We start from the raw sequence: 21,611 nt of genomic DNA, 5'->3' as shown, positions 1-21,611 counted from the left end.
CATGGTTGTTCTGTACATTCAGTGTGATGGCACTCAAGATGTTCTGCTCCCTAGCAGCTCCCCGTGTCTTCCTTATGGCCTTTCTTGTAGATGGGCATCATATTTGCTAACCTACAGTCAACTGGGACCTCCCCAGTTAGCCAGGACTGATGATAGATGATTGAAAGTGAGCACTTGCAACAGCTCCCTCACCACCTTTGAGTGGATCCATGAGGCCCCATAGAAGTGGTGTAGCAGGTCACTAACAATTTATCTTTGGTTTATGGGTGCTCAAGTCTGTCCCTGTCTTTCAGCTCAGGTGGCTGGGTCTCCTGAGAACAACTTGTCTTACTACTAAAGACTGAGGCAAAGAAGGCATTAAGTACCTTTTCCTCATCCTTGGTCTCTGTTTCCCCCTGCAACAAATAAAGGATGGAGACTCTCCTTAGGGCTTTTTTTGTTGTCAATTTATTTACAGAAACATTTTTTGTCTTTTACAGCAGTAGCCAGATTAATTTCTAGTTGGGCTCTGTCCCTTCTAATTTTCTCCCTGAATAACCTCATGCCATCCTTGTCATTCGCCTGAGTGGCCTGCCTATTCTTCCAAAAGCCATAACCACACTTTTTTTCCTCAAGTTCCAGCCAAAGCTCTCTGTTCAGCCAAGCTGCTTGTCTTCTCCACTAGCTCATCCTCCAGCACATAGGGGCAGCTTCCTCCTGTGGCTTTAAGATTTCCTTCTTGAATCACTTACAGTTTTCCTGGACAACTTTGCCCTTCAGGACTGCCTCCCAAGCAACTCTGTCAACAAGGCCCCTGAACAGGCCAAAGTCTGCCCTCCAGAGGACCTACCAATGTAGCAGTTCTGCTAACCCCCCTCCTTCTTCAAGAATCATTTCATTATCATTTCATGATTGCTATGTCCAAGACAGCCTCCAACCATCACATCACCCATAGGTCTCTCTGTTCACAAAGAACAGGTCAAGTGGGGTGCCTTTCCTAGTTGGCTCACTCACCAGCTGTGTCAGGAAGTTATCTTCCACACACTCCAGTAACCTCTGGGACTGCTTTCTCTCTGCTATATTGTATTACCAGAAGACATCTGGTAAGTTGAAGTCCCCCAGGAGAGCAAGGGCAAGCAACCATGAGACTTCTTCCAGATGCTTATAGAATATTTCATCTGCCTCTTCATTCTGGTTGGGTGGTCTATGTAATATATGTTGTTGAATTTGTATTTCTTACCAGTAAAATTCAGGAAAAGAATTAAACTAAGAAGTGAATATGGGGCTAGACAAAGCAGTTGAGAGAAGTAATTTTCCACTAAAACAGTGTGAACAATACAAGGTCCTAACAAGGCTAACTTCTGTCTCTAAGATAATTAAAAGTATAGGTCCTGTTCTTAAAACAAGACACTGCCAAGGCTAACTAGGCACCAAAGGAATGTGAACATCTGCACAAGAAGAACATAAAGATGTCACAACCAGCAGATAAGGAGAAAGTTATGGCTAGGGTCTGATATTGCCTTGTAACAATATAATGAAGTCAGCGAAATCAAGAAAGGTAAAAAGTTCAAGCTTGAGGAAGACCTCTTACTTCATCCAAAGACCCCCTGATGACACCTGGATATCTCCCCAAAAGAAGACTCCATCCAGACTCCGCCTATCATGAATATTATAATGGCATGATGTAATCCCTATGAATATGTATGTAAACACATCTTCTTTTGAATATGCATAGAATTGTAATCAATAAAAGGTAATTCCAGAGTTTTAGGGGTATGCGTGTGAGTGGAGCGGAGACTGCCCATGCACCCAGCGCTGTTTTGCTTATTGCAATTTTATTAATTAAATTAAACCATTAACAGAATATTGAGTCTCGGTCATTTATAACATCTATAACATACTCACAACATGATATCTGCATTATTTGCCTTCTCCCCATTTCTGACCCATAAACACTAGACCCTTTCATCACCATCATCAGGATCTAGCCAATCAAAATGCTCCCTAACATACAGGGCCACCCCACCACCTCTTCTTCCTTGCCTATCCCTTCTGAAGAGCTTGTAGCCATTGACTGCAGCACACTGGTCATGTGAGTCATCCCACGTTTCCATGATGGCAACCATATCATGGTTTTCCTGCTACACAATGGCTTCCAGCTCCTGTTTATTGCCCATGCTGTGTGCATTGGTGTAGATGCACTTGAACTGGGCCATCGTTCCTTTTTGTACCTTTTCAGAGGAAGAAGCTCTAATTCCTTTGGGACTGTTCTCAGGTGCTTCCATGGTTTCTAACCCATCACTAACACTCATATCTTTGCTGCCACATGGATCCCCACCCCCTAATCCCATTGAGATGGTTAAGGTGCAAGTGTCTTAAGCTGTAAATTGGCTAAAAAGAAAGCATTCCATTTGTTCATTACTTTTCTTACCCTGGATAGTATTTTGCCCATTCACGTGTAGAAGACCAAAGGGGTATAGGACAAGTATGTATACGAAGGTCTTACATCTATCTTATCTCTTTGTAAAGCCCAGTGGCTTGGTGACAGATGCTCTCTGTTATTCCCCCACTATGCTCCCAGGGGGAGATAAAAAGGGGAATAAGGAAGACTTTAAGGTTGGAAAAAGAACTAGAATACATTTCATAAATTATTAATAATAACGATGATGGTGAATTAAAAATATGTACAAATCTGTAAATATGGAATCTACACTCCTCAGCTGTTAATTACTTCCTGACCAGAAAGTCCCAAACTGCACTCAGCAGCACATGGGGGTGCCTAAGTCCTGGGTCCCAGTGACAGTCCACAAGAGCCTTGGAGTGGCTGAGCTTGTCCTACTCAGGGAGGCAGGAGAAGGTGACCTGGCTTGGTGAACCATGTTATTCTCCAGTGAGAAGACATGATGCAAGAACACCAGCAGCACATGGAGAGAAGACAACTAAACAAACCCCAGAAGCACACCAGCCAGAAAAGAGTGCTATTAGAAGCCATTTCATACTGAGCACCATGGAAAGGAATATTGTAATCAGTCCATTTTGGGGCACCTGACCCATCCTCCCCATAGGCACAGATCCTCCCCCCTCATTTTAATTGCAACATCAATAGGCTGGTGGTGTCCTGGAACCTCTGAGGTCAGTATAGCCATAGGCAATTTTTATCCTCATCCTCCCAAACCAGGACAACCTACTCCTTATTCCTTACCATGTACTTCCATGACTATATACAATACAGTTATATTTTTTAAAAAAATACTTTATATCATTTAAACTTTTTTTTTTTGTCCTGAGTTAAATTCCCCTGTGGTACACATTGGACCTCACCATCCTCCTTCATCACCTACCAGGCATGTCCAGGGTCTTGAGCAGAGACAGTCCCAGATAAGTTTGTCTTTGCCTAGGGGTGAAAAAATCCACACAGTTTTCTCCAACATTTTCCTTTCACATAAAACAGGGACTTGATCCCCTTCCACCGTATGTAAAAGGTCTGATTGGGCAGGGCCAGCTCCACTGATCAGCCCCCTGGTATTAACTAGCCAGGTGGCTTGTTCTAAATGTTTGTCCTGATTTTTGCAAGTTCCACCACCACTGTTTTCAGGGTGTTTTTTAGCAAGCCATTATGACCTTCAATCTTTCTAGAGGATGGTGCATGATAAGGAATATGATAGATCTACTCTATACCATGCACTTTGGTCCAATTTACCATTAAGTTGTTTTTGAAAGGAGTCCTATTGTCTGATTCAATCTTCTCTGGGGTCCTATGCCACCATAAAATTTGCCTTTCAAGGCCCAGAATAGCATAATGGTCAGTGGCATGAAGTACAGGATATGTTTCTAGCCATTCAGTGCTCGCTTCTACCATCGTAAGCACGTAGTGCTTACCCTGGTGAGTTTGAGGGAGTGATATAATCAATCTGCCAGGCCTCTCCATATTTATATTCAAGCTAGCGTCCCCCATACCATAAAGGTTTTAACTGCCTGGCATCCTCAATGGCAGCACAAGTATTACATTTGTGAAGAACCTGGGTGATAACATCCATGGTTAAATCCACGCCTTGGTCTCGGGTCTATCTGTATGTTCTATCTCTTCCTTGATGACTAGAAGTGTCATGGGCCCACTGAGCTAAGAATAATTTGCCTTTGTGTTCCCTGTCTAGATGTGTTTGGAACACCTTAGCAGCCCGGTCCACCCATTAGTTGTTTCTATGATCTTCAGTAGCACGGATTTTAGGCATGTGGGCATCTACATGCCATTCCTTAACCACTAATTTATCCAGCTAAGCAGAAATGTCCTGCCACAGGTAAACTGCCCAAATCAGTTTCCTCTTCTGCTGCTAGTTATTTTGTTTCCACCTTCTCAGCCATCCCCATAAAGTATTAGCTACCATCCATGAATCAGTGTACAGGTAAAGTACTAGCCACTTCTCCCACTCAGCATTGCCTAGGGCCAGCTGGATGGCTTTTACCTCTGCAAATTGGCTTGATTCTCCCTCCTTCACTTCTACCACCTGTCCAGTAGGGCTCCAAACTACAACTTTCCACTTCCCGTTTCCCTACAAGACAGCAGGATGCATGTGTGAAAAGAGCATACTATTTATCCTGATCTCAGAGGTCTTCATATAGGGGGGGCGTCCTCAATACGGGTGACTACCTCATTCAGTGGCGTTCCAAATGCTGTACCTTTCAGCCAGTTTGTGATCACTTCCACAATGCCTGAGCAATCGAAGCTCCCTATTCATGCACTCAGCATTATTAGGGCAATCCACTTAGTCCAGGTAGCATCAGTGGCATGGTGGGTGGATGCTACCTTCCCCTTGTGCATCCAGGTCTGGACTGGCAGTCATAGTGCCAGGAGGACCTGTGCTTCAGTGCCAATTATTTCTGAAGCAGCTCAAACACCTTTGTAGGCAGCCAATATTTCCTTTTTCTGTAGGGGTGTAATTGGCCTCCGAGCCTCTATAACCCTGTCACTATGTAATGCTGGGCTGGCAATTAACTGAATCACAGATGCTCTCTATTAATCCCCCTCCCCTCCCTGATAAAGAAAGGAGAGAGAATAAGGGAGAGAGACATGGGTTGGAAACTAAACTACACAGCTTTAATAAAACAGTAATTATATAAAAGGAAAAATAATGAAATATATACAAATATACAGAAAATATGTTTCTCCTCCCTTTCCCCCCAGTAATGCTCATGTCACCACCGAGGCTGCAGGGCAGCCAGCCTGGGTAAGTCCAGGCTGGACTCCTGGAGTCAGCAGCAGTCGGGAGCTGGAGGCAGGAACACACAGATTCAGGCTGGCACAGATCAGGACCACAGGCAAACAGACACAATCTTCCCAGGATGCCAAAGCAAGCAGGAACGGGTGAAAAAGGGACTTGACCCTTGTGATCCCCCAAATTTATACCGAGTATGATGCATATGGGATGGAATCCTCCATTTGGTCAGTTTTGGTCACCTGTCTTGTCCATTCCTATCTAAAGGAGGAAGGGTTGCAGGTGTGACCTCTTTACTCCCTTTCTCTTTCTGGAGCATAAGATGTTTTTCAGAACTGAGCCGTGGCCTTGGTTCTGCATACCATTCTCTAGCCGTAACTATAAACATTGAGCGTTATTCCTAGAAGCAGATGCTGAATGAGAAACATGCAGGTAATTTCAGCAAGTGCAACTACTTACAAGAGACTTAGCTGAAAGTGAAATTAAAAGAAAGAAAATTGGTTATATCCTTGCCCAAATCAGGACACAAATGCACTCTGTTATTCCCCTGCTACCCTTCCCAGGGCAAGATAAAAAGTGGAATATGAGAGAGACTTTAAGGTTGGAAAAGAACTAGAATAGGTTTAACGAACAAGTAATAAAAATTATGATGACGAATTATAAATATATAGATATGAAACCCACACTCCTCAGTTTGTAATCACTTCCCAACCAGAAAAGTCCCAAACTTGACTCAGCAGCCACTGGGAGAGCCTGAGTCAAGGATCCTAGTGACAGTCTACATAACCCATGGAGTAGCTGAGTTAGTCTTACTTGTGGGGTAGAGTAGAGAGAAGAGGAAGGCAAACTGGTTTGGTAAAACCATATTATTCTCCATCAAGAAAAGAGAAAACAGGAACACAAGCAGCATAGAAAAAATGGGAGGGTTCTCCTAGGAGGCCTTTTATGCTGAGCACTGTGGGAAGGCATACTGTGATTGGTCTGTTTTGGGTCACCTGATCCATCCTCTCCTCTCCATAGGCACAACTACTTTCCTATGTTGTTAGTTTCTAATAACCAGGCTAGCAGCAGTTGTAGGGGGGCCTAGAAGGTCTCAGGTTATTATGGTTGTATGCAATTTTTATCCTGGTTCTCTCAAACCAGGGCATCAGTATTTGTAAAGGTAGCTCTGTGAAGGTACTTATCCTTTTTATTAAACTGAGCAGATTTGACTTATTGTTTCTTGTCAGTTTTCTTAGTCTTGTTCATTAATTTATTTTTTTCTTCATATTTTTTGCTTGTTGTTAAAAATATTATTTAAATAATTGTTTCAGCAATGCTGTGAAATTTAAAAACACTTCCCATTTTCTGATTAATATAATTTCCTTAAATATTCTATTTTCTATATTTTTTCCAACCTGAATTTTTTTACCTTGTAATGTTTGGTTTTTTTTGTTGTTGTATCTAAATATAAAGGAAAGAAAAACATTCTAGTGGCTCTGTTGCTGCATTTATTAAGATTTTTCACAGTTTAAATGAAATAATATTTCTGTATAGCGGGAGGAGCCATTCTTGCTCCTGATACTCGACGAGCTGCTGGTCTCTTCCAGGACTCCAGCCACCACACAGCGCTTCCAGGGTAGAAGTGTAGTGGGAAGAGCCTTTCTTGCTCCAGAGGCTCGACGAGCTGCTGGCCTCTCCATGCCTCGCACCAGAGTGAGCTGAGGTTTTCTCTGTGGGTGTGTGTTCCACCTTTATTGGCCCCCTGGCCTTGCTCATGCCCAATAGGGGCCTGTCCTAATCAGGCACAGGTGGACTCACACCCACTCACTGGTAATTCGAGGCACCTGGTTTATCTCGTTTCTCTACATTTCCCCCCCCTTTTTTTTTTTTTTAACACTGATTACAGAATACAAACATTTTACAAACATTTAACATGATTTAACATGATTTTTACAAACATTTACACTTAAACATTTACACTTATACAGGATTTAGACATAGACATCAGGCCCCGCGGGACACTCAGCTAAGAGCATCGAGGGGGCACTGAGGGGCAGTACAGAACACACTTATACAGGATTTAGACATAGACATACAGGATTTTTACACACAAAAATTTTTTTTTTTTTTACACAAAAATACACTTACGACTTACGGGATTTAACCCTAGCTTAGGCAACCGTTCAATGTCAGCCCAGGCACTTTTTCACAAAGTCTCTGTTCTTTCTCCCTCCTGTATCTGCTCTTCTCCTGGCTTCCCTCTGCTCAGGGGCTTCCAAAGAGAGAATCCTTATCTTGGCTTCCCTTTGCTCAGGGGTTTCCAAAGAGATTTCTGGTTCCTCATGGGTTTCTGGTTCCTCCGTGGGATTCCATACCATGGGATTCCATCCTCCTGGCTTCCTTCTGCTCAGGGGTTTCCAAAGAGAGAATCCTTATCTTGGCTTCCCTCTGCTCAGGGGTTCCCAAACCAAAGAGCTTGCTGGTCATACCTTTCAGGGAGAATGTTAGCCCAGGCATTTTTTCAAATCAGGGAGAATGTTCTTGTTGCCAGCTTCTCATACTGCTGCTTCTTTATGCTGCCCGCATTCTCCACCAAATATAGCGGGAGGAGCCATTCTTGCTCCTGATGCTCGACGAGCTGCTGGTCTCTTCCAGGACTCCAGCCACCACACAGCGCTTCCAGGGTAGAAGTGTAGTGGGAAGAGCCTTTCTTGCTCCAGAGGCTCGACGAGCTGCTGGCCTCTCCATGCCTCGCACCAGAGTGAGCTGAGGTTTTCTCTGTGGGTGTGTGTTCCACCTTTATTGGCCCCCTGGCCTTGCTCATGCCCAATAGGGGCCTGTCCTAATCAGGCACAGGTGGACTCACACCCACTCACTGGTAATTCGAGGCACCTGGTTTATCTCGTTTCTCTACATTTCTGTAATTATTTTATGGACTTGTTTAACCAGTGTTTCTGTCATGACACTTTTCCTGTTCTGTTATTGCCAGTTGTAAAATGGTTGTAATAATCTTGCAATGGGTTGGTATTGGTTCCATTATGTCACAACCCACAAAGTGGGTGCAGCACTGTCACATCTCACAAAATGAGCACAGCTTCCCTGAGGTGGGGGGCCAAACAAAATATCATGTCCCACAGAGTGGACACAGGTAGTGTTCCCCAGACTTGGGATGACCCAGGGAGATTCAGACTGGACCCCCTTGCTTTCTAAACTTAATAAGAAAGGAGCCTAGGTGTGGCTGGATCCAATGATCCTCCTTTAATTGATCTATTTTAATAACCCATTTGACAAGATTAAGTTCGGGAATTCTCTGTGCAGTACTCTAGGAGTAAAATTATTGCTCAGGAGGCTTGTACAAAACACAACTTTACTGGAAAGTGAGTAAGATTATAAAGCATGTCAAAACCACACCACAATACTACTCTCAAATCAACAGATTACAACTAGCAGAATTAGAAATTATGGTACTTTTAAAGCAATGGATTTCAACTTAGCAAAACTTGAGGAAATTGTCAAAACAACAGGTTACAGATAACAAAACTTAAAGCAATGGGTTGCAAAAATTAACGAAGTTAGAAACTATGTTACCCTTATGTGCCAAGATAAGATTAGAAACATATCACCACCCTTGGAACCAGTGATGATCTTGGTAGGAAGCTGTGGTCCATGGATGGCAGGTACACACCCAGTTTTTTCAGTCTTTCTCTTTTTTTTTTTTTTTTTGGGGGGGGGGGGCGTGGGGGCACGAGCGCTTGGCATATCTTTCAAAGCCAGGTGTTCACTTGGGCCCCTTCAGCTGGGTTGACAAAGCAATGTCCCTTATTTCTGCACATGCGCCCTCTTTGGTGGGGCACGCACAAGATGGCACTCTGCCTCTGCAGGGTACAGCTTGCCTGCCCCTGTCCCTTATCAAATAAGGACAGTGTCCAGCCTATCAGGGGTGGCCACCGAAGGAGGGGCTCCCACTGTACACCTTATCAGGATGACTGCCAAAGGAGGGGATGCTCTTGTGAGATTAGGGCCCAGTTAATCAGGGTGACCACCCAAATGAAGGCCTCTGCACGCGAGAATGGAGTCCAGGTGGCTTATCAAATGAGGACCACATCTAAGCACAATGTTCATATTGTCAGGGCAGCTGTTTTGAGAGAATTATTCATTTTGGGACTCTATACATGCTGGTGACCAACTTTTATTAATGGTTAGAAATTGCCTGAATTTTATTACTGCGTTTTAGTATGTTTACATTTTCTGTTTTGAAACTTCATATGAAAATTACTGATTTGCTAAGTATCTATTTTATATCCGTTTCATACTTTGCAAAAGATTTGCACTTTAAAATAGAGATATTATTATGAATATATTTGTGCATTTTCTAAAATACTTGGATTTGTGATGAATATTGTGAATTTCTGACAGGTTAAAGAGAAATAATAATAGTGCCTTCACTTAAGCATGATGTGTAGTTTCATTATTTTAAAAGCTTGTTTTCAAGGAATTTTGCATCTGAACTAGCCTTCTCAGCTCTTAGCAATTCAGTACAAAGAAATTGAGGTGGGGACAATCTCTGCAAATGTACAAAAAAAAAACCAAAACCCAACCCAAAAAACCAAATCAAGCCAAAAAAAAAAAAAACCCAACAAACCACCCAAACATCAACCAAACTTTAGATACCTCTTTTTTCTTTAAATTTTTTTCCTGAATTTTTTTTTGGTTGGTACTAAATAAGTATAGTAGTTGTCTTTTACTTAGGTACTGAGCACTTGGCTGTATTGGTGCTCAGTCTCATGAACAAGCAGAAGTGAGGCCTCCGAGTGCTGAATTATATATTTTTCTAGTGGAATTTTCTTGCAAGCTGTGAGGTTAGAGAAGGAATAAACGCTGCCTAGAGTGCATTTCCTCTATCAGAAATATTTGTGTGACTAAATTCAATGCTTGACGAGTTCAAAGAATTTTTTTAAGGCAGGTGTATTTTTTTTATAATCACTTTCTAATACATATGTTGCAACTGAACCAGTAGCTTTTTGCTGTCATGGTTATTCTGAAAGGAAAATTATTTTAAAACTGAGCACATGTTTTTCTTTGCCTCAGGCAATTGTTCTTGTTTGAGTAAATAGCACCAATGAGGAGCAGGTTTTCAGTTCACATGCTTTAATATGGAATGCTAAAATGGAGGATAATTTTATTGCACAGGACAGAGGAGATGAATTCACTTATACTGGGAGTAGAGGTAGAGATGTTTCTGGAAATAAAAGAATTGGAGAACATTCATTTGATCAAACATTAACACACATGAACAGGTAAGTTTTTAAGACCAATTTTTAAAAATTGTCCAGACCAAAGATTTGTTTCATTCCTTTAATCTAAAAAAATTATTTTTCAAAATTTGTTCCCTCTTATACATCTTCTGCTACTGTAAACAGTGCTGTCTCCTGCTGTATAGAGGAATTTTGTCAAACATGGTGTTATGTTCATTTAAATAATCGTTTGTAACTCATGAAAATATAATGCTCTATTACAGGTTCAGCTGGTAGTTATGTATCTAGTTGAAATTGTCCAACGCTTCTTGAAAAGATTTGGTTTTCAGTTGATTAGAAGCTTGCCAAACTTAAACCTCTTAAGCTGAAATTTTCTGTGCTGGATGTTTGCCTCAGGTTGTTCTTATAAAGTTTCATTTTAAATGGTTTTAAAAATTATGGAAGTTAGCTATGAAGAAAGTATCTTCATTTGCCCATACTTTCTATGAAGAACAAGGAATTAGTATTGTATTGCCTTTAAGTTGTAGGTTTTGATGTCCCTGATAAAAGCTGGCTAATATTTTGCAAATTGTAGGAAAAAACAATTTACTGAAATAGAATCATAGAATCATAGAATGGTTTGGGTTGGGAGGGACCTTAAAGATCATCTAGTTCCAACCCCCCTGCATGGGCAGGGACACAGAAAAAAGAGCATGGAAAGAAGAGAGACAAAAAATAGATTTGAGCAGCTGGTTTATAATGGCTTTTAACCATTAAAGCAAAATTTTACAGGAACCTGGAATAAAACCTAGGCTCCTTAGTCTTTCCATTCCTCTGAAATGATTGTGAAAGCCATTGGCAAAGTGTATGTCTAGTTGCTTTTTAGTGGTTGAGGTGCATAGAGTATAATGCGGTGCTACCAGTTATCCATTTTGACTGGATGGTGGTAGTCTTGGCTTTGGGTTTAATGTTCTTAACCCTTGCAATGAATGAAGGAGGATAGTATGGTTGCATGTAATAGAAACAGAATTGGCTTTTTGTTTATCCAGAATCTTAAAGCTAATATGTGATATGGTAGATGCTGCAACTAAACAAGGAAGAATATTTTTTGTGGTTTTTACTGATATTTATTCTTTTCTGAATCTTTGATCCATCTATACTCTTCCAGATCAAAATACATAGAAAAGAACATTATGGTTTGCTTGTCTCTGAATTAGTTCATGAAATTTCATTTGTAAACTATAGTTAATCAACTAAGAGTAATATTTGTTAGAAATGTATTTTTGGATAGTCACTATGTACTTTTTTGCATGTTAATTTTCATAATATTTATTAATTCATGCACTTTAAAATCCTAAAATAGACAGTAATGTGGAATAATCTGCCAATAATTTGCCATTGTTACAACTTTTAAAAATCCTTCCATGTTACTTGAGAAATAATTACTTTTAGAAATAAAAAAATATTAAACCTGAAGGGATTGGTTTCTTTAATTTAAATATATTAGCTGAGGTTTCATTGTGAACATTTGGAACTAAATGCATTCCTATTCTCACACGTGCTTCCATTGGTATTTCAGTCTACTGAATATTTCACTGCAAATTCTTCTTCTGCTTAGTAATCACAATTGGATAAGGCAAACAAATTTGATATTGTTGCAATAATTCTCAATAGTATGTTGTATGAAGCAATCTATTTTATGAAGATATTTAATGTGATTTTTCAGGGCATCGGCCCTTAACTGTGATGCCCCATTGGATGATAAAAATGGAGCGGAGTCTGGAGAGCTGGTAAGCCAGTCTCAGTGGTGTGCAGTTCAAAAGGACGACGGATCAACAAATATGCCCCAGGGTAAGGCAACAGATATGATGGCATTTACAAGGTATTATGACTTTTACTATATATAGCACTGCATTTTTTAAAGACATTTTTTTTAATTCTTGTGCGCTACATAACAAACTTTTCATTATTATTTTTAAAGCAACAATTCTTTTGTTACCATGAGGATGGTTTAGGCTACCTTGTTCTGTACTGAAATGAAATTGAAATATGCTATTCCATCTGTGGAACTGACAGATTCTGTGGTAGTTCACGTGAATGTACATGTGGTAAAGTATCATGGTTTAACACTGGGCCGGCAATTAACTGAATGACAGATGTTCTCTATTAATCCCCCTTCCTGATTAAGAAAGGAGAGAGAATAAGGGAGAGAGATTTATGGGTTGGAAACGAAACTACACAACTTTAATGAAACAGTAATGATAAATAGGAAAAATTATTAAATATATACAAATATACAGAAAAATTATACCACATTCCTCCCCCCTTTCCTCCATTAACTCTCACATCACCACTGAGGCTGCAGGGAAGCCCTGGGAAAATCCAAGATGGACTCCTGGAGTCAGCAGCAGTTGGGAGCTGGAGGCAGGAACACAGATTTAGGCTGGCACGGATCAGGACCACAGGCAGACGAACGGATGGAATCCTCCCAGGATGCCAAAGCAAACAGGGACAGACGAAGAAGGGGAAGCAGGAAGGGGTTTGACCCTCGTGATCCCTCAAATTTATACTGAATATGATGTGTATGGGATGGAATACTCTGTTTGGTCAATTCTGGCATCTTTCTTGTCCATTCCTCCCCAAAGGAGGGTTTCAGGTATGACCTCTTTACTCCTTCTCTCCTTCTGGAGGGCAAAATGTTCCTCAGAGCTGAGCAGTGTCCTTGGCTCTGCATACCATTCTCCAGCAGTAACTATAAACATCGAGCATTTTCAGTCCTAGAAGCAGACACTGTCTGAGAAACTTGCTGTTAATTTCAGCAAGTGCAGCTACTTACCAGAAAGTTAGCTGAAAGCAAAATTTCAAGACAGAAAATTAGCTCTATCCTGGCCCGAACCAGGACATAAGGTCTGTGTACTCTGACAGGCTGCTTCCTGCTCTGCTAGCCTACAGGCTAAGGCAGCAGCCACAATGGTTACCTCAGCTAGCTGTTGGCTCTGCAAGCCTGCACAGCAACTTGAGGTCTCCAGGAAATTAGAAGGGCTTATTAGACAGTTCTTTGAGATGACAGAGAACAGGCAAAGGCTATGCTTTGCAGCAGCTGGGAACCAATCTAGGCTAGCCTGTAAATAGTGGAGGCAGCCACCCAGACAGAGCTGCAGGGAAGCTGCTGTCTAGGTGGAGGGCTGTAAAGTCTGTACCCCACACTCCTGGGTGGAGGAGGGTGCAAGCTCAACTGTGCAAGGTGTGGTCTGGTGGAGTCACTCGGGAAGCAGGTGGAGGAGCTGCAGGACTCTCTCCAAGGTTAAGAACCCAGCCATCCCAAGTGCTCACCAGTGCAATTACTAATGCAAGTTCAGCCACCTCAAGTACATGCATACCAGAGCACATAGTTTGGGTAACAAACAAGACGAATTGGAGCTCCATGCCCAGTCTGAGAGTTATGATGTTGTAAGAGTCACAGAAACTTGGTGGGAAAACTCACAGTAATGAGAAATAAATAAAATGGGATGGTTAGAAGATATATATGTATTAAATTATGTGTGGCCTGAGCATGATGCAAATGGTATGAAATAAGGGGTGGAGGCTTCCCTGCAGCCTTGGTGGTGATGTGAGAGTTAATGGGGGAAAGGGGGGAGGAACATGGTATCAATTTTCCTGTGTATTTGTATATATTTAGTAATTGTTTTCCTTTTTATCATTACTGTTTGATTAAAGCTGTGTAGTTTAGTTTCCAACCCCTAAGTCTCACTCCCTTATTCTCTCTCCTTTCCTTATCAGGGAGGAGAGGGGGGATTAATAGAGAGCATCTGTTACTCGGTTTAATTGCTGGGACAGTGTTAAAGAGTGACAGATTTATTGACGCCCAAGGTGGGGTCTGAGCTAATTAGCTCGAGTCCAGTTTAAATTTTGACTAATTGGCCTGAATAGTTTGAATTCCAACTCCAGTGGCAGAACGGCTTTGCTGAGTGGGAATCAGACCTCTTTCTTTGGAAATTTCAGAGGTTTGAAGATTAAACCAGTCGTGTGGTACCTTTGGTATTCAGGGCATGTGATATGTGCTTCTGTTGCTGGAATGAGTGTTAATAGCTGCTTGAGAAAAGTAGTTCTGATATGGTCTGCAATACTAATATACAGTACAGTACACGGTGCAGTGGTGTTAAAAGGCAGGATTAAAAACTTGGTTGGTAATTACATTTTCAGCTTTAACTTGAGGAAATATACCACTCTTGAGCTCAGTTCACTGGATTCTAGTCAAAATGGCAATATGATTATCATAGTTTTGAACCTCCTGCTTCTTGTAATTGGTGTTCCTCAGATGTGTGTATGTAGTCACATATATTATCATATGTTGGTGAGGAGTAAGACAACTACTCTCTCAGAGAGACAAAGGCACAATGTGAACAGAATCTCGCCACCTCTGTGAAGGATAACAAAAAGTCCTTCTACAGATACATCAGCAGCAAAAGAAGGGGCAAGGAAAACATCCATCCTTTACTGGACACGGGTGGGAATATAGTTGTCAAAGATGAAGAAAAGGCTGAGGTATTTAACACCTTCTTTACCTCAGTTTTCAGAAGAAAGATAGGTTACCCTGAAGATGGATGTCTTCTGGAGCTCATAGAAAGTGACATGAATCTAAACAGCCCCCCTGTAATCCTGAAGGACACAGTCAGTGACCTACTGAGATGCTTGGATCCCCACAAGTCTATGGGACCAGATGGGATCCACCCAAGGGTAATGAAGGAGCTGGCAGAAGAGCTTGCCAAGCCTCTCGCTATCATCTACCAACAGTCCTGGCTCACTGGGGACATCCCAGATGATTGGAAGTTGGCGAATGTCACGCCAATCCACAAAAAGGGCCGGAAAGAGGACCCAGGAAACTACAGGCCCGTCAGCCTGACCTCAGTGCCTGGCAGGGTCATGAAACAGATCATCCTCAGTGCAATCACACAGCACCTGCAGGATGGGCAAGGGATCAGACCCAGCCAGCACGGGTTTAGGAAGGGCAGGTCATGCCTGACCAACCTGATCTCCTTTTATCATCAGGTGACCCGACTGGTGGATGAGGGGAAGGCTGTGGATGTGGTCTACCTGGACTTCAGCAAGGCCTTTGACACCGTCTCCCACAGCATCCTCCTGGATAAACTATCAGCCCGTGGCTTGGACAGGAGCACCCTGTGCTGGGTTAAGAACTGGCTGGAGGGCCGGGCCCAGAGAGTGGTGCTGAATGGGGCTGCATCCAGTTGGCAGCCGGTCACTAGTGGTGTCCCCCAGGGATCAGTGTTGGGCCCGGTTCTGTTCAATATCTTCACTGATGATCTAGATGAGGGGATTGAGTCCATCATCAGCAAATTCGCAGACGACACTAAGCTGGGGGGAAGTGTCGATCAACTGGAAGGCAGGAGGGCTCTACAGAGGGACCTGGACAGACTGGAGAGTTGGGCTGATTCCAATGGGATGAGGTTTAACACGGCCAAGTGCCGGGTCCTGCACTTTGGCCAGAACAACCCCATGCAGCGCTACAGGCTGGGGACAGAGTGGCTGGAGAGCAGCCAGGCAGAAAGGGACCTGGGAGTCTGCATTGACAGGAAGCTGAACATGAGCCAGCAGTGTGCCCAGGTGGCCAAGAAAGCCAATGGCATCCTGGCCTGTATCCGGAACAGCGTCGCCAGCAGGTCCAAGGAAGTGATTCTGCCCCTATACTCAGCACTGGTGAGGCCACACCTCGAGTACTGTGTCCAGTTCTGGGCCCCTCAGTTCAGGAAGGATGTAGAGGTCCTGGAACAGGTCCAAAGGAGGGCAACCAGGCTGGTGAAGGGACTCGAGCACAGACCCTATGAGGAGAGGCTGAGAGAGCTGGGGCTGTTCAGCCTGGAGAAGAGGAGGCTCAGGGGAGACCTCATCGCTGTCTACAACTACCTGAAAGGAGGTTGTAACCGGGTGGACATTGGTCTCTTTTGCCAGACGACTTTCAACAAGACAAGAGGGCATGGTCTTAAGTTGTGCCAGGGGAAATTTAGGTTAGATATTAGAAAGAATTTCTTTACGGAGAGAGTGATCCGGCATTGGAATGGGCTGCCCAGGGAAGTAGTGGATTCTCCATCCCTAGAGATATTTAAAAAGAGACTGGATGTGGCACTCAGTGCCATAGTCTAGCAACCGCAACGGTGGTAAAAGGGTTGGACTCGATGATCTCTGAGGTCCCTTCCAACCCAGCCAATTCTATGATTCTATGATTCTATGAATTAGGGGAATGAGCACACCTCGTAAAGAGTGCACCCCCACTTCTGCCGCTGCAGCCACTTCCCCCCCCCCCCCACGCAAGGGCACAACTCAGATATGGCTGGTAAGCATTGCCAGCGTATCTGCTACAGCTGCAGCTGCCTCTACCCCCACAGACACTGCTGCTGCTCAGAAAGTGAGCCCTAATGCATACACCACAGCCTCTCCCCCTCAGCCCACACAGCTACTTGTTGATCCTGTGACTAGGAGAAAAGGAAAACAAAGGAAATCAGAAATTAGCCTTAACCCTTCAAAGTCTGAATGAGACAACCAGGTGACAGAGGAAATAGAGGATACTGCCTCTCCTAGTAGAGCAGCTAAAGCAGACTCTAAAGCAGAGTCAGATGAGGAGGACGCAGACTCAGAATATGCTCAGTTCTATTCCATGAGGGACTTGAATACTCTGAGAAAAGACTTCAGCTGCTTTGCAGGTGAACCATTTCTCACTTGGTTACTCCAATGCTGGAATGAAGGGGATTGCTACCATAACATTAACTCAGAGGGAAGCCAGGCAGTTGGGATCTCTGGCCAAAAATGCAGGTATTGATCGGGCATTTGGGGAAAAGGCTGGAACCGCCAGGCTATAGAAATTACTTTTGTCAGCTGTAAGGGAGAGATATCCCTATAAAGAGGAAATAGACTGCCCACAGGTCAAAGCAGCCACACTTGAAAAAGCTATCATCTATCTGGAAGAATTGGCTGTACGAGATGTGATCTATACTGATGAAAGCATTGAAGATCCTTATCATATGCCATGTCCTAAGCCTATGAAGCAAAGTTTTGTGCATCCTGCACCACCACCTTTTAACCATATGCTATAAGTAATGCTATGGGTTCCTGGAGAACTGGAAGGAATTCAGGGTGATGTAATTAAAAAAGCATGAGAATATGAAGATTCTATCCTTGGCATAGACTACCTCAAGGGAGGTGACTTCAAGGACACAAAATGGTACCAGTGGTCCTTTGGAATTGCAGCTATAAAGACTGAGAATGCAGAATGGCTGCATGCTTTGATTGGCCTTTCAGATAAATCTTTGTAGTGGGGTTGATGAAAACTAGAAACAAGCTGGTGCCAATTGCTACTTCAGTAGTGCATTGAAGACAATATCGTGTCAACAGAGATGCTGTGATCCCCATTCACAAGCTGATCCGGCAACAAGGGAGCCAAAGAGTGATCAGCAAGACTCACTCACCCTTCAACAGTCCTGTATGGCCAGTGCGAAAGCCTAATGGAGAGTGGAGGCTGATAATGGACTATCATGCCCTAAATGAGGTTACACCATCACTAAGTGCTGCTGTGCCGGACATGCTAGAACTTCAGTATGAGCTGGAGTCAAAGGCAGCCTGGTGGTATGCTACTATTGACATTGCTAATGCAGTTTTTGCTATTCCTATAGCACCAGAATGCAGGGCACAGTTTGCTTTCACCTGGAGAGGTGTCCAGTACACTTGGAATCGACTGCCCCAGGGGTGGAAACACAGTCCTTCCACCTGCCATGGACTGATCCATGATACCTTGGAAAAGGGTGGAGCTCCGGAACATCTACAGTACATCGATGACATCATTGTGTGGGGTGACAAAGCAAAGGAAGTCTTTGAGAAAGGTAAGAAGATAATTGAAATCCTTCTAAAGGCTAGTTTTGCTATTAAAAGGAGCAAGGTCAAGGGACCTGCGCAAGAGATACAGTTTCTGGGAGTTAAGTGGCAAGATGGACGTCGCCACATCCCAATGGACGTGATTAACAAAATATCAGCTATGGCCCCACCAGCTCCCAAAAAGGAAACACAGTCCTTCTTAGGAACTGTTGGTTTCTGGAGGATGCATATTCCTCTTTATAATCATATTGTGAAACCTCTCATGAGGTTACCCAAAAGAAGAAAAACTTTCAATGGGGCTCATGTCCTGGTTTGGGCCAGGATAAAGGTGGTTTTCTGTTTCTGTACTTTTGCTTTTAGCTAAGTCCCTTGTAAGTAGTCTCTCTGAAATTAACAGCAAGTTTCTCAGACAGTGTGTGTGCTTTTAGGACTGATAACACTTGATGTTTATAGTTACTGCTAGAGACTGGTATGCAGGCCAAGGACACTGCTCAGCTCTGCATGAAAACATTTTACCGTCCAGGAGGATACAGAGGTCCCACCTGAACCCTCCTTTAGGGAGGAACGGACAAGATAGATGCCAGAATTGACCAAACAGAGTATTCCATCCCATATACGTCACACTCAGTATAAATTTGAGGCATCACGAGGGCCGAGCCAGATCTTTTCCTGATTTCCTGCTTCCCTTCCTTCACCCGGCATCCTGGAAGGATCCTGTCTGTTCATCTGCCTGTGGTCCTAATCCATGCCAGCCCATATCTGTGTGTTCCTGCCTCCAGTTCCCGACTGCTGCCGACTCCAGGAGTCCAGCCTGGACTTTCCCAGGGCTGCCCTACAGCCTCGGTGGTGACGTGAGAGTTATTGGGGGAAAGGAGGGAGGAATGTGGTTTCCATTTTCCTGTATATTTGTATATATTTAGTAATTTTTCCCTATTTACCATTACTGTTTCATTAAAGTTGTGTAGTTTAGTTTCCAACTCATAAGTCTCTCTCCCTTATTCTCTCTCCTTTCTTCATCGAGGGGAGAGAGAGATTAATAGAGAGCGTCTGTTATTCGGTTTAATTGCCGGGCCAGTGTTAAACCGTGACAGATTTATTGGCGCCCAACGTGGGGCTCGAGCTACTTGGCTCGAGTCCAGTTTAAATTTTGACCAAATTGCCTGAACAGTTTGAATTCCAACTCCAGTGAAAGAATGGCTTTCCTGAGCTGGAATCAGACCTTGTTCTTTGGAAATTTCACAGGGTTGGAAATTAAACCAATCATGCCGTACCTCTGGTATTTAGGGTATGCAATCTGCTTATTCGCAGCTGGAATTGCTGTTAATATGTGGTTTTTCTTCCGTAAGAAATGCTTAAGAACCATCGTTGCAATATGGTCCTCAATACTGATGTATATCATCGTGCATGATGTAGTGGTGTTTCATAGAAGGATTAAGAACTTTGTTGGTAATTACATTTTCAGCCTGCTTTTGAGGAAATACACCACTCTTGGGCTGAGTTCAATGGATTCTAGTCAAAATGGCATTATGATTGTTATAGTTTTGTGCCTCCTGATTCTTGTAGGCATTGTTGTTCAGGTGTCTGTGAATATTTTCATGTGCTACCATATGTTGGTGAGGAGTAAGACAATTACAACTAGGGGAATGAGCACACCTCGTAAAGAGAGCACCCCCACTCCTGCCTCTGCAGCCGCTTCTCGCCCCCCCTCACGCAAGGGCACAACTCAGATAAAGCCGGCCAGCATTGCCAGCTTATCGGCTACAGCTCCAGTTGCTGTCTCTACTCCCACAGACAGTGCTGCTGCTCAGAAAGCAAGCCCTGCTGCTGCTACTGCTGCAGACGCCTCAGCCTCTCCCCCTCAGCCCACACAGTTACTTGTTGACCCTGTAACTAGGAAAAAAGGAAAACAATGGAAATCAGAAGCGAGCCTTAACCCTTCCAAGTCTGAACAAGATGACCAGGTGATAGAGGAAATAGAGGATAATGGCTCTCTTCCCAGACCAGGTAGAGCAGCTAGTGCAGAGTCAGATGAGGACTCAGACTCAGAATCTGCTCAGCCCTATTCCATGAGAGACTTGCGTACTCTGAGAAAAGACTACAGCCGTTTTACAGGTGAACCACTCCTCTCTTGGTTATTCCGATGCTGGAATGATGGGGCTGCTACCATAACATTAACTCAGAAGGAAGCTAGGCAGTTGGGCCCTGTAGCCAAAGATGCAGCTATTGATCGGGCATTTGGGGAAAAGGCTGGAACTACTAGCCTGTGGAAACGACTCTTGTCAGCTGTCAGGGAGAGATATCCCTATAAAGAGGCAATAGATTGCCCACAAGTCAAAGCAGCCACACTTGGAAAAGCTATCAGGTATCTGGAAGAATTGGCTGTACGTGAAGTGATCTATAATGATGATGACATTGAAGACCCTTATCACGTACCATGTCCTAAACCTATGTTGCAAAGGTTTGTGCATGCTGCACCATCACCTTTTAACCATACTCTATCAGTACTGCTATGGGTTCCTGCAGAAGTGGATACAACTGTGGGTGATGTGATTAAAACTGCACGAGAGTGTGAAGAGGCTGTCACAGCCCCTCATCGGGCCTGGGTCTCAGCTATCAAGAGAGCATCTGAGAAACTGCATTCACCCCTTTTTCCTCAGACAGACGGAGGACGCCCCATTGCCACCATTAAGAGGAGACGCCCTCCTATGAGACAGAATCGAGGGAAACAGAATTTCGCAAGAGGGACCCTATGGGCACTCCTGTGTGAGTGTGGAGAGGACATGACAAAGTGGGACAAGAAACCTACTGCTGACCTACAGGACCGAGTGATTAAGTTGATGAGTAAGCCGAAGGCAAAAGGAGGTCCTTCTAAAAAGATGGCTGCTCAAGTGTCCAGTGTGGAATTACCCAACCCAAAAATGCTGGTGACTCAAGATCCATGCACATCAGGTGTGAGTACTGGGGATGCAAGCTCCAGTAATGCACATACTGACAATGCTGTATGTGCTCAAGCTTAGAGGTGCCCTGCCTCCAGCCAGGTGGAGGAGAGGGACAACCGAATCTATTGGATTGTGTGGATTCGATGGCCTGGCACATTAGAGCCACAAAAGTATAAAGCCTTGGTGGACACTGGTGCACAGTGCACCCTAATGCCATCGAATCAGAAAGGCACAGACTCCGTCACTATTTCTGGAGTGACCGGGGGATCTAAAGAACTGACTATTGTGAAGGCTGATGTGAGCCTCACTGGAATAAAGTGGCATAAACACCCAATAGTGACTGGTCCAGATGCTCCGTGCATCCTTGGCATAGACTACCTCAA

General features: G+C 43.6%; 1 protein-coding gene across 1 annotated transcript in view; it reads left to right on the top strand.

Moving 5' to 3' along the window:
* The window catches only part of LOC115600136 (E3 ubiquitin-protein ligase UHRF2-like), a 91,130-nt gene that overhangs the window by 36,497 nt on the left and 33,022 nt on the right, over positions 1–21,611 (top strand). The window contains 3 exon segments of the mRNA XM_030468364.1: positions 10,365–10,471; positions 12,135–12,184; positions 12,187–12,290. Of these exon segments, the coding sequence (XP_030324224.1) occupies positions 10,365–10,471; positions 12,135–12,184; positions 12,187–12,290 (261 nt within the window).

This window comes from Calypte anna, chromosome W (assembly GCF_003957555.1).
Source record: "Calypte anna isolate BGI_N300 chromosome W, bCalAnn1_v1.p, whole genome shotgun sequence".
NCBI lineage: Eukaryota > Metazoa > Chordata > Aves > Apodiformes > Trochilidae > Calypte > Calypte anna.
The sequence above is the reverse complement of the archived record's forward strand: the minus strand, read 5'-3'. Positions and strand labels throughout refer to the sequence as shown.